A 12,167-nucleotide genomic window follows, 5' to 3' on the forward strand; every position below is an offset into this window, starting at 1 on the left:
AAGTACTTTAACCCCTTATTTAGTTGGAAAGAAATTATGAGAGGAAAAAAAATTAAAAGAGAAAAGTAAGGAAAAAAAACACATTTTTTCTTATTGAGAAGAGAAATTGAAAGGAAGGAAAAGTTAGAAATAAAATAAAGTGTGGGTTCTACCACTTTTTTCTCTCACATTTTCTCTCCACATGTTGAGAGATTTTGAGAAGAAAATCCTTATTTAATATTCTTAATCTCCTTAGCTGTTATGTCAACCTTGTTAATACTATTTTAGACTAGCAACATCACACACATTCCTCTCCACTTTCACGACCATCATCTTCATTTTTTATTTTTAAAAAATAAATACAATGATATGATAAAAGACTTCTCCTTAGAAAATAAATCAATATTTATGTATTTGCTTTTTCATCTTTCATTAATGTTAGTTAATTTGATTTCTTACGGGTTATTATATTTTATTTTAAAAAATTATCTCTTTTCATTTTTAAATAAAAATATATCTTACAAATTATTTGATGTTAAAATATTGATATGGTCTTTTTTTTTTACTCCAATTTATTTTAAGGAAGATAATGACCAAAAGGTACTATTGTCATTATGTCATTTGCCTATTTTCTTTCTTTTTTATTTTTTCTTGTTCATCTAAATAAAATGGGTGATAATATTTTTTTTCTTCAATTTTATTTTTTCTCTATTTTTTTCTTCTTAACTTTTCTTTCCTTCCAAACTGAGCATAAGTTCTAGACTATTTATTCAATATCAATATAAAAAAAATAAAGAAAATAAAAAGTGCAAAATTTTCACTATATTTTTGTATAACAAATTTAAAAAGTAATATCATGTTACTTTTTTATTTTCATAAAAGATAATTTTAAAAATATTTTAAAAATATTACCTAAAAATTATACCATAATTTATAAATGAGATTAAATACACATTTTAGTATGTTGTAGTTGATCACACTCCCTTCGTTAAAAAATATAAGATATTTTTAACTGAATCTCATCTTTCAATAAAATAGTTACTTACTTTTAAATTAACTCTATCTTTTTATATTTATCTCTATTAAATATTCTATACTAAATATAAAATTATTATTAATAAAAATATTTTTTAAAAAATAATAATTATATTTTAAAAAATTATAAATATTTTATATTTTAAAATATTTAATTTTTTAAAAAATATTTTATATTTTTAAATAGAGAGAGATTAATGATTTAAAACTACAGAGTCATTGACTCATTGTACTCCTAGAAATTGAAAGACGAGATTGGAGTAATGTTTCCTGCCACACCTGCCAACTTTGTGAACAACTGACAGAGGTTGGTCGGTTGGTTCTTTAATTTGCAACTAATCCGAAGGCATCTTCTAAAAAGAAATTGAAGATTTTTAATATAAAATATTTGTTGGGTATTAATTATATTTTTTAATATTATTATTATTTAAATTTATTAACTATAAAGAATGTAATATAAATTTAATATTTTTTAAATACAGGCAAAAGTTTTTTTTTCAAACAAAATTAATCACTTAATCAATTGTTTTTGGTTTTAGTAAAGTAATTAGAAGTGTCTAATAATAGAGATAAAAATAATATATTTTTTTATTTATAAATTATTTTAATAATCTTATCAAAATTAAGAAAAGGTGGTTAAATTTTTGTGTCTAAAAAAAATGAAATTTATCAATTTACTTTTTTTTGGGGGAAAATCAATTTTCTTGTGATATGCATCTCTTTGAGAACACTTTCTTTTTCCTCTAACTTTTTGCTACTTCCTAAATATTGAAAATTGTAAAAAAGTAAAAATAGAAGAAAGTAACTAATCATCAACCTTTTTAGATAAAATAATTCATAAAAAAGACTATGAATTCAATGTTTTTCCTTTTATGATTTACTGAGATTTTGATATTACTTAGGCTTGTGTATGCATTTATGCTAGATTCAACATGTCAATTTGATAAAGTATCAATAATTGATAAGTTGGTAATAAATTGAAAATAGAAATGAAGTCTGCGCTCTCTTATTAATATACTCCCTCCATACCAAATTATAAAATACTTTTAGATAAAATCTCACATATTAATAAACCTCATTAAATACACTTAACAATTTTACTTTTTTAAGACAAAAATATAAAATTTTAAAAATACCCTTCATTTAATATTCCATTGATGAAAGAATATTGGAGAGAAATAATATATGGCAAGGGTAGTATTAAAAAATCATTAATGAAACCTTATTATTATTATTAAAGTGTCTTATATTTTAAAACGCTAAATTTTCTCTAAAAGTATTTTATAATTTGAAACGGTGGGAGTACAAAACTTTCTCATATCACAATTGCAAGGATTTCATTCTAAATTACTTGAGGTTATAAATTTTTATTAATTAAATTTAAATAGTAAATTTGTGCTTAGCATTAGTAGGTTACTCTTAATTCTTATTTGTTTTAAAAAATATTAATTTATGTCCAAAGGATAACAAAGGCTATCATATTCAAAGCATGGCAAAATACTCACTTCTCTCTGACTTGCTGAGCTCAATTTCAAAATTCCACTGTATTGATGTATTTAAAAGCACAAAAGAAAAGATTTCGGAAAGTTTCTTCAAATGAGAAAAAGTTTATCTGTAACAGTCTTTAAAAAAAAAAACAAAGAATTGATTCACAGCGTAGTAATGCTTCAAAATAATGGCAGATCGTAAAAATAAAAAAAGGAGGAGGATAATGCCTCTCAATTTTATTAATAAACTCTCTCTTACAGTCATGTAAGAAAATAAATGTAAGTCCGTAATTTTTGAAAAAAAAATATTGCCAAAAAAAAAAAACTCTCTTACAGTGGAGGAATACCATAATTACACTATGGACTCGAACAAACAAATGAAAACCGAAATAAAGACCAACTTCTTGAGGCATTTTTACTTTCTTAATACTATGAGGTAGAGCTATGAATTAGGGCTGAGCCTGTCAAGTCAGCCCTTTTAAGCCTGAAAATAACTAAGATTGGGCCGCTATTTTGAAGGAAAAAATAATAATTTAAACTTAAAAGGATCAGCCCTTTTAAGCTCAAAAATAAAAGAGCCGACCCTTTAGGGCTAGGGCTGGCCCTTTTAAGTCCTTTTATTTTTTTAAAAAAATTTATAATATAAAAAAATAAAATATTAAATATATAATTCAAAGAAATGAGCATATTAAACTCACTCATCCATCCTTCATTCATTTATTAAGATTTAATTGATAATGTTAGCTAAGTCTAATTTTAATTGATATTAACTTTGATGTTGCTATATGATATTAGACCTGAATGTTTAAGTTTTTTTTATTGTTATGGTGTAAATTAATTTAAATTTATTTTCTTAAACTTAATTTTATGTATAATAACTTTTTTATGATTATAAATATATTTTTTATAATTTTAAATTAAAAAAATAGGACCGAGGCCCTGAGGACCGACCTTTCAACCCTGAGGGCTAGAACCGGGCCTTGTAAAAGAAAATCCTGATATGTAATCGGACTTATTAAAGCCAAACCGTTTAGGCCCTAGCCCTTCAAGGGCCAACTCTTTAGGATAGAGCTGGCCCTAATTGACAACTCTACTACGAGGTGACTCATTCTATATGGAGCTGGTAATTTTCATAAGTCATGGTTAATCAGGTTGGGTTCAATTCAAGTTGAGTCCATTCAGATGAAGCTTAAAATATTATACCATATAAAAAAAGACCCATATAGTTACGCCTTACCCAAATCTCTCAAGCTTTTCTGAATACCTACATTGTTAAATATTATTTTAATTTACTTTACTTTTTTATTTTTTATTTAATTTAATTTTTATTTTTTAAAAATTAATATTTTCAATTTTTATATTGTTTTACTAATAATTAAAAATGAATTCAAATATTCATGTTAAACCTATTTAGGTTCGGACCTAACCTGAATTTCTTTGAATTTATTCTTGCACCTAAATAAGTTTTGAAATAAAGAAAACTTCTAAAATTTTCAAGCTCAACCCTCAAATTTTTTAAACTTATCTGAATTGATCCAAATTACTCTCTCTAATTCTATATATCTTCAAGCACCTTTTAGCTTTATTTAGGCATTATATTAGTGTACTGAAATTCTAGAAAATTTCATTTCTTCTTCTTTCTTACTACTTTCGCGAGCAGTCTACTCTGCGGCTGATTTCCTTCGTTGTAGTAGTTGTGGATCACGAATGTTCCTGCTTGATAAGTTACTCTTCTATATGTCAAACAAAAATTCATTTGTGATAAGGAGACACAAATTAAATTAAATTGTGACCACCATAGTATAGAAAATGAATTAATATTAGCAGTGATATAATCAGAATAACAAGAAAGGATTCTCTTTTTGTATATCTATATATTTACAAAAGAGAAACGCAAAACAAATCTTTGCCAAAGGTAAAAAACAACTTGGAACAAGTCATGATGTTCATAAGTTTGAATAATGAACTATACGACTAAACAACTCATCTATCGATGAACCAGCTGTTAGGCCTCTTTTAACAACCAACAACAATAAAAAAAGTTTATTGTCCATATTCATGTGAAATTTGACAGAATTTTATGTTGGTTGTTGAGTCCTAACACAACCTTCTTTCTTTATCTAGACTTGAGATTGGCTATAAAATATAGTCAGAGTTCAATTTTGCCTTCAACCAAAAAGGGGAAAAAGTCACTATGGATTGATAATAAACAAAATCTTTGATCTATCCGTCGTCAATTAATGTGTCCATGTGCAAGTCTATCAAGAGAGTGAATAAGAGACCTTGGATTAACATTCAACATTGCACGCCCTTGCAGGTGGAATTGACTGAACTTTTGTGAGCAACTTCTGTTATGGAAAGAAAAGACAAGAAAATTAGACTTAAATTGAGACCGGTCGAACCACGATCTGATCACAGCTCAATGAACTAGTACCATAACCAGTTTAATACCTAGTCCAGTTTTGACAACATTGATAACTACACAGCAGAAGCAAATAGAACCATTTCATTCTATCACTACTGCATTCCCCTCCTGCTTGGGTTTGTAGTATGTTAGGCTGCTCCCCATTAATATAGCACATGAGCTGGGTTTAGAACATTCTGAGATAATAGGTTCAATATCCAGCGTGGACATTAACATCAATAAAAAAGACTAAAATCAAGTCACCAAAAAATCTCTTCTATGCCTCTCATCATCCACTACCTCTTGAATTCAAGATGGGGTATGATCAAAGGTGCAAAAAGAAGCATCTTTATCTAAAGAAAGTCTGGAAAAACAAATCTGCCAACTGCTATATTCAAGTACGCTCACAGCTTTGGCCATAATCATACATCATACTTGCAGGGAAATAACAGTGTTGGGACAATGCCAGAACATATTATGGATCTTTTCTAACAATTAACAATAATACTGTACGCCATTGGGTTTGCCACATTTCATACTGCAAATGGCTTCTTTGAAGGAGTTGACAACAAATTTTATGAAACTGGAAAGATTTGAAGGAGGCAACATTCTAAGATAGCAAAGGACGATAAGATTTCTTCTCACAAGTTTGAAAGTGGCTTATGTCCTCACCACTCCCAAGCCCCAAGAAGGAGAAGAAGAAAGGAGCAAAACTTCAATGCTAGATGGACACTGATAATTATGAACAATGAATTGTACGCTGACCACGAAAAATACAAATGAGTTTTTCTTTCAATATGGTCTCCAGCTAGGAATATATATTGGAGTATGAATAGAAATTTTATAAATTTTATAACCCTAAAATGCATGTGTGAGCGATCAGATGGTGTTTCTGAAATTATTAAATATAAAAAATAAAAACAGCATCTTACTGTAAGCAAAGCATTAAGAAAGGGGTTTTTCATTATTATTGACTAATTCTAAGCGCAAAATGTTTACAATAGATGCAATTTGAAAATATTATGCAAACAATGCACTTAAACTGAGGAAATTCATAGATATAGGATGATATTTCATCATTATTTGTTGTTCATTATATATAGGAAAGAATAGTTCAGTTTTTACCTTGATTTCTTATGAAGCAACGTTTATATGTGGTTGAACTACAGCTCTAATCACAAGTAGATATAAATACATAATCATCTTGTTAAAGGAAAACTGATAAAAGCTTAAGAGAAACTCTCTGTCGTCACATACGCATAAATGCAATCCAATTTAAAATAGTAACAGAAAAAAAAAAGAACAAAATGGTTACTAGTTGTCTAGTTTCTGCTTGCCAAGGTGCTACTTCATAAAATTTACAAGAGTTTTGGAAGGAAAAAGTTTATACTTCCATATATTGTCTCTGTACAGCAAGCAAAACACACAGTGGATGGAAATTCAAGGTTATGTCAATAGGGGCAGTATCATTATATTTTACAGTATACGATTTTTTTTTTTTTAAAAGAAAAAACTGCGTAAAGCAACCCCACCAAGCAACTGTGCCAAGTCTCCAACATTTAAAATATGATCCTCTTAGCAAATTTTCATGAACTGAAGGTGCCTTTTATTACAAACATGAGGAAAGAAAGATAAGACAAAGAAATACCAGACATACAAACAAGAGGTCTAGGAAAGAAAAAGTACCTTTGAAATCACAAGAACCAATGTTCAAGTATCTTTAAGAATCTCTATCTAATGAGTGCACACATGAGGGATGTGAGAAAGTTCAGGCCACCCTTGTCCTTTCTCCTCTTGGAACTGCTCCTTAAGCAATGGACAATTGCCCCAAATTTCTAACCGCAAAAGCGACTTGGGTAGACCCTTCTCTAGCAAGCCTTGGGGACACAATAAGGGGCAATCCCAAACACACAAGGATTCAAGAAACTTGAGGTGGAGAAGACCCTTGTAATTTATTGATTTTAGATTTGAGCAATTTTTCATGGTGAGAGATGTGACATTAGGTGGGAGCAATGCTTCCTCTGGGAATGACTCCTCACTCTCTAACTCAACACTAAAAGTGATGTGTCGTAGAGAAAAAAGCTTGTGCAAGCCCCAGCTCATGCGGGAAGCAAAGAGTTTGGGGCAACGGATGATTGTAAGTTCAACAAGGCTTGGAGGCAAACCTTCTAGGGGAAGTGATTCTAGCTCTGGACAGTCCCACAATGTCAAAGAATGAAGATATGGAAAAATGATATGCATGTCATCAGGAAGTGACTTTAGATTACTCAACTTATCAAAGAACATGGAAGTAAGCTTGGAAGTTGAAAATCCAATCCCACTTATAGAGGGTGACACAAGTTCATCACAACTACTCAGGTACAGTTGTCCAAGAGACGGGTTACTGAGCAGAATATGGTTCAGGCAGGACTCATTAATTCTAATTCCAGACATGGACATGCTTGTCAAGCTGTTTGGCACATCGTGCAGTGAAATCTTACAATTGCTTAACATAAGCTGGTCCAAGGGAAAGGCATTGGGAAGTGGAGCCTCAAGATTTTCACAGTTGCTAATATTTAGAATTTTCAGAGAAGGAAGAAATTGAGGCAAGGACTTTCTCAACTTGCGACAATTCCATATTTGAAGCTCTTGAAGACACGGGAAACTTTCACCTTCATAACATGTATTCCATTCTTCCCATTGTTTCATGTGTGAAAATGTTAAACATTCCAGGCATCTAAATGGAGCACCTGATGAACTATCCCCATAAAATTCAGGTCCAATCAGTTCTATTTCAACAAACTTGTAGATTTGGAGCTGCTTGAGACAGGGTAGCTGTCCGAGGGGTGGCAAACAAAAACAATAGTTACTTCCACTCAGCTGAAGAGACACTAAATTAGGTAAATAAGGAGCCTCGAACCAATTCGGAAATCTAGTTCCATTATAGAAATTAATAGTGAGCTTTTTCAGATTCTTGTTAGGTTGGAAAGACTCCAAGATGCACCTTTCGTGCTGTGAATCTTCATTGCTTTTACACCATTCCAACACTAATTCTTCCAAATATTTCTTCTCTTTCATATTGGCCTCCTTGGCATCTATAGGATCAATGACACTGTCTAGGATTAGAATAGATATTGTACCTCTTAGATAGCTTAACTTCCCCAACTCCTTCATATCAGATCCTCTATTTTTTCCCACGACAAAACGAGTTAATGTTCGAAGATGTTCTAGCTTTCCCATATGCTCAGGCATCTTTTGTATGCTGGTCCCACGCAAATCAAGATGACGCAAATTGATGAGCTTGTGCAAATCTGAAGGCAATTCAGTCAAGTGACAACAGTTGACTAATTTCAACGTTTGCAAATTAATCAGCAAACAGATTGAATTAGGCAACTCTTTAATTGAAGTGAAAGAAATATCAAGATAACGTAGATGTTTTAAATTACTCAAATCATCCACAAGCTCTTTGACATTCTTGTACCCAGACAAAGATAACATTCGCAAATACTTGAGACAATCAAGTCTAGAAAAGAGATTACCCATCACATTACAACTGATAGGGTTATTGAGCTTAAGTGGCAGGAAGCTGCGTAAATGGTTACAATTGAAAATGGTACTGTCAACGTATTTGAGATCATTTGTGCTCAAGTATGAAAAGTAGCGAGTCTTCACATGAATATTTTGTGAAGAGTTGCTGTCCAGCAGAAAACAAAATTCTCCCATCACTGATTTTGCTAAATCATTCAAAAGGTCATGCATAATGAAGTATCGACCATTTCTTCTCCTTGATGGCTCAAAAAATGATCTTGACTCCAGATCATTGAAGAATTCATTGCCCACTTCCTCAATGCTTCGGTCTTTTCGCCAAGAATGCACTAAACCTTCTGCCATCCACAACTGGATTAAGAGATCCTTGTCTATCTCATAATCTTTTGGAAAGACAGAGCAAAAAGAAAAACAACATTTCAGATTTGAAGGTAGGTAATGGTAACTCAATCTTAAAGCTGGAATTATGTTGCTGTCATCCTCTGATAAATGCCATATATCACTCTCTAATATATTAGCCCATTCCTGACAAGATTGTTCTCTGTGCAACATGCTACCTAAAGTTTTTATTGCTAAAGGCAATCCTCCGCATTTCTTGACAATTTTTCTACCAATTGATACAAGATTTGAATCCATACCACTAAGTTGGTCATTAAATGCATGCTTTGCAAATAATTTCCAAGAATCTTCTTCTGCTAAAGGTTTTAAATGATGTATATGTGCAGAGTGCATAACTGATGCTACCTTTTTATTGCGAGTTGTTACAAAAATTTTACTTCCTCGAGCTCCATAGTTGAAGGGAGCTTGCAAGATCTCCCAAGTTGTACGATTCTCATTCCAAACATCATCGAGCACAAGGAAAAATTTCTTCCCCATCAATCTTTCCCTTAACTGAAGTTGAAGCAAATTCAAGTCATTGAACTCTTTAGTGGAACAAGCAACTGCTTCAAGAATTGCTTTTGTGACTTGAACAACATTGAATTCTTCTGAAACACACACCCAAGCTTTAAGTTGAAACAGATCCTCCATCCTTTTGTCATTGTACACAAGCTGCGCAAGAGTGGTCTTACCCACACCACCCATACCCACGATAGTAATTACTTGCATGGGCGGCTCGCTGCTACTCATTTTGTTTGACAAGAGAATCTGAAATAATGCCTCTTTATCAACATCTCTACCATACATGATAGATTCATCAATTAAAGATGTTGTTGGCAGTTTATTCAACAGCTTTCTACCCACACCTGTATCACTACCAGCACCAAAGCGTTCCTTCAATCCCAGCACATCTTTTTGCTTTACTAGGAACTCTAGGTTTTGAAGCACTTGTATGATCCTTGATTCCATTTCATTGTTAAACGGATTAACAAAAGAGGTTAAAACTTCTCGTACCTTACTCGTGGTGGCTCGATATTCAGATTCCAGCTTTTGTCGCGATGCCTCAGTTGCAATCTCATCCAGGAGGTCCTCAGCAATAAAGACAGCATCTTTAAGCTCATCAAGCCACTGCTTCACATTGGGGTTTCTGTACTGACTTTCCTCCGCATCTTCAAGAACTTGGTTAATAGATATAAGGATGATGTGAAGCCTTTTGAGCAAGCCCTCATTGAGTTTTCTGCCACGGAAGTAGTCAAGTATATCGCGAGAAGCCAATCTATCAAAAGCCACCTGAAGGGTTGCAGAGAGAAATGCTCCACCAACTAGCTCTGCCATGAGTTTCTGAGTGAAAGGAAGAGGAATTCAGCTGAAACGAAGAAGTGAACCCAATTGAATGCTCGAGAAAATTTGGGTAAGGACGGAAGTGAAACTTCTAGGCGATCGACGATGAAAGATTTAACTTGCTGCTTCCACGCCTTGACTTTGAAATCGTGTTCACAAATGTTCAATAAGGTCAACCAACCGCATCGTGGAATTCGAGATCACGGATAAATTAATGCAATTCTTTTTTTTTTTTTATTGAACACAAATCAATTCAATTCTTTTAACTAACTGAACTAAGCACGCCTAAGTAGAGTTCAAGTCCTAAAATTATTGTTTATTAGTGATAAAAGCTCGCACATGAAAAAAATCCCAGCTCCACTCAACCCATAAATAAAAGAGTGGAATTGGCTCTGAATATTCTGTTTTATTTTTATCTCTTTTCATTTAAAAAGCAAGAACAATCAATCCAGCTTTTTTTATTTTTTTATTTTTGTTTTTTGAAGAAGACAAACTTCAAATTAAAGAATAAAACGATTACGAACAAAAGCCATTAATTTTTTTTGTAATAATTAATGGCCAACAACGATGAAGACCCAACATTAAACAAAAACGAAGTGAAAAGTACGACAGCCAAAAATAAAGGAACAAAAAATACTGACTGACCACACGGACAAGTAACTAGCTTGAAAAGCCAGTTGACCACCAACATCAAAAGGTCCAAGTCTTCGCCAAAAACTGCATGCTGATGAAGTGTTCGTTTGCTCGCGCTTAAAGCAATGCCAACCACCTCAAAAAGCCAATCAGAATAACAAATAAAACCAGCGAGCAAATTGCTGGGTTGATTCTTTGTCAACTCCAATTGAAATCTCCGATAGGATTTGACATACCATAGCTTAATGGGAAGCCATGGCGAAGGTGTGAACTCATCAGCCAGACAGTGATGTTGAAAACCTGAGGCAGACACATGAACACAGACACCTAGAAAACCAAACCGAATAAAGCTGAAAAAACAAACCAAGCAGCTCACTAAAATGGGCCACCATGCAGCTGCCAAACAAGAAGGTCCTCAGCAAAAATCATGGATCAATACGAGGTTTTTTGGACAAAACCCCGTGAAAACTGTCTTGATTTGCAACCTCTGTAACCGCACCAAGAAACAGAGCCCATGACGCACACAAGAGGCAGAAATTGTTGTAGAAGTTGCAACAAAACTCAGATTAGCAACGTCTAGTTGTGTTGAAGGAAGATCAGATGTTGGCGTAGAAGGCCCATCTTGATGACTTGCTCTAAGATGATACAGCATCTGACGGAAGGAGATAAAGAGCCAAGTCGATTTTCTTATGTGAAAGTAATTTGGGAAGTATGTGGGCCACAGGTTGATGAATTAAAATCCAAATGCATAGGACGTACGTGGCAATGAAAGAAGGCAGAAAAAGAACAAGCTGTTCAAGAATTATTAATGGTTGATCCTTTAATTAACAGACGTCTGAGTGGAAAATTGTAGCCCTGGGAAACATGAGTGAAATCCCATGGTAAATCTGCCCTTCTTAGTGAGATGCCATCGATTTTGAGAGAAAATATCAAAGAAAGGTACAATCTGGTTGCCAATATAAGCTGCTGTATTTTTGGAAAAATATTCCAAAGGCAAACCATAAGCACGAACCCAAATGTGAAAATATTGAAACCTGGCTGTTGAAATGGATTAATTCTCTTCCAAAACAGAAACAGACAACGTATAACCTTCTAAGTATCAGGTACCATGACGAAGGATGAAAGAGGCATCCAAAGCAACAAAACTAAAGTATAGAACAAGGTATGAAAGTTGTTGTTGAATTACTCGGACTTGACCGCGCAACTTCCAGTAAAAGTTAATAAGAGCTTGAAGTTTAGAGGCATGGAGGATTCTATGATCATGTACGTACAGAAAAAGATAATGGTTGCCGCAGAAATCTAGCTGAGAGTTGATACAACTCGGTAAAGGCATCCTGGAAGAAAAATACCTCCACAAAACAAACACGCCAAACCCAGAGAGGATG

General features: G+C 32.9%; 1 protein-coding gene across 4 annotated transcripts; it reads right to left on the bottom strand.

The window, feature by feature from the left end:
- Window positions 1-4,419: 4,419 nt before the first annotated feature.
- Window positions 4,420-10,472, bottom strand: LOC129299815 (putative disease resistance RPP13-like protein 1). 4 transcript variants are annotated; one of them, XR_008590639.1, is made up of 3 exons: window positions 9,823-10,472; window positions 4,953-9,576; window positions 4,420-4,849 (listed from the first exon to the last, which is right to left on the bottom strand). XR_008590639.1 is itself a non-coding variant. In XM_054938297.1 (3 exons), exons 1-2 carry the CDS (start codon window positions 10,141-10,143, stop codon window positions 6,640-6,642), a joined length of 3,258 nt encoding a protein of 1,085 aa, XP_054794272.1. In that variant the 5' UTR covers window positions 10,144-10,472; the 3' UTR covers window positions 4,420-5,102; window positions 6,592-6,639. The 4 variants fall into 4 exon arrangements, 3 of the variants coding, with proteins under 3 accessions (XP_054794272.1, XP_054794270.1, XP_054794269.1); XM_054938297.1 differs by having other exon boundaries at window positions 4,420-5,102; window positions 6,592-9,576; XM_054938295.1 differs by having other exon boundaries at window positions 6,592-9,576; window positions 9,823-10,471.
- Between the last annotated feature and the right edge of the window lie 1,695 nt (window positions 10,473-12,167).

The sequence above is a fragment of the Prosopis cineraria genome, unplaced genomic scaffold (genome assembly GCF_029017545.1).
Source record: "Prosopis cineraria cultivar Desert tree isolate PC_DT_omini unplaced genomic scaffold, ASM2901754v1 PC1312, whole genome shotgun sequence".
Classification (NCBI taxonomy): Eukaryota; Viridiplantae; Streptophyta; class Magnoliopsida; order Fabales; family Fabaceae; genus Prosopis; species Prosopis cineraria.

Bases quoted from the DNA above. Each gene is read 5' to 3' on its own strand.
- LOC129299815 (XM_054938297.1), bottom strand. From the start codon at position 10,143: ATGGCAGAGCTAGTTGGTGGAGCATTTCTCTCTGCAACCCTTCAGGTG. The intron at 9,577-9,822 runs GTACGAGAAGTT...GCATTATTTCAG, and splicing joins ATCGAGCCACCACGAGTAAG to ATTCTCTTGTCAAACAAAAT.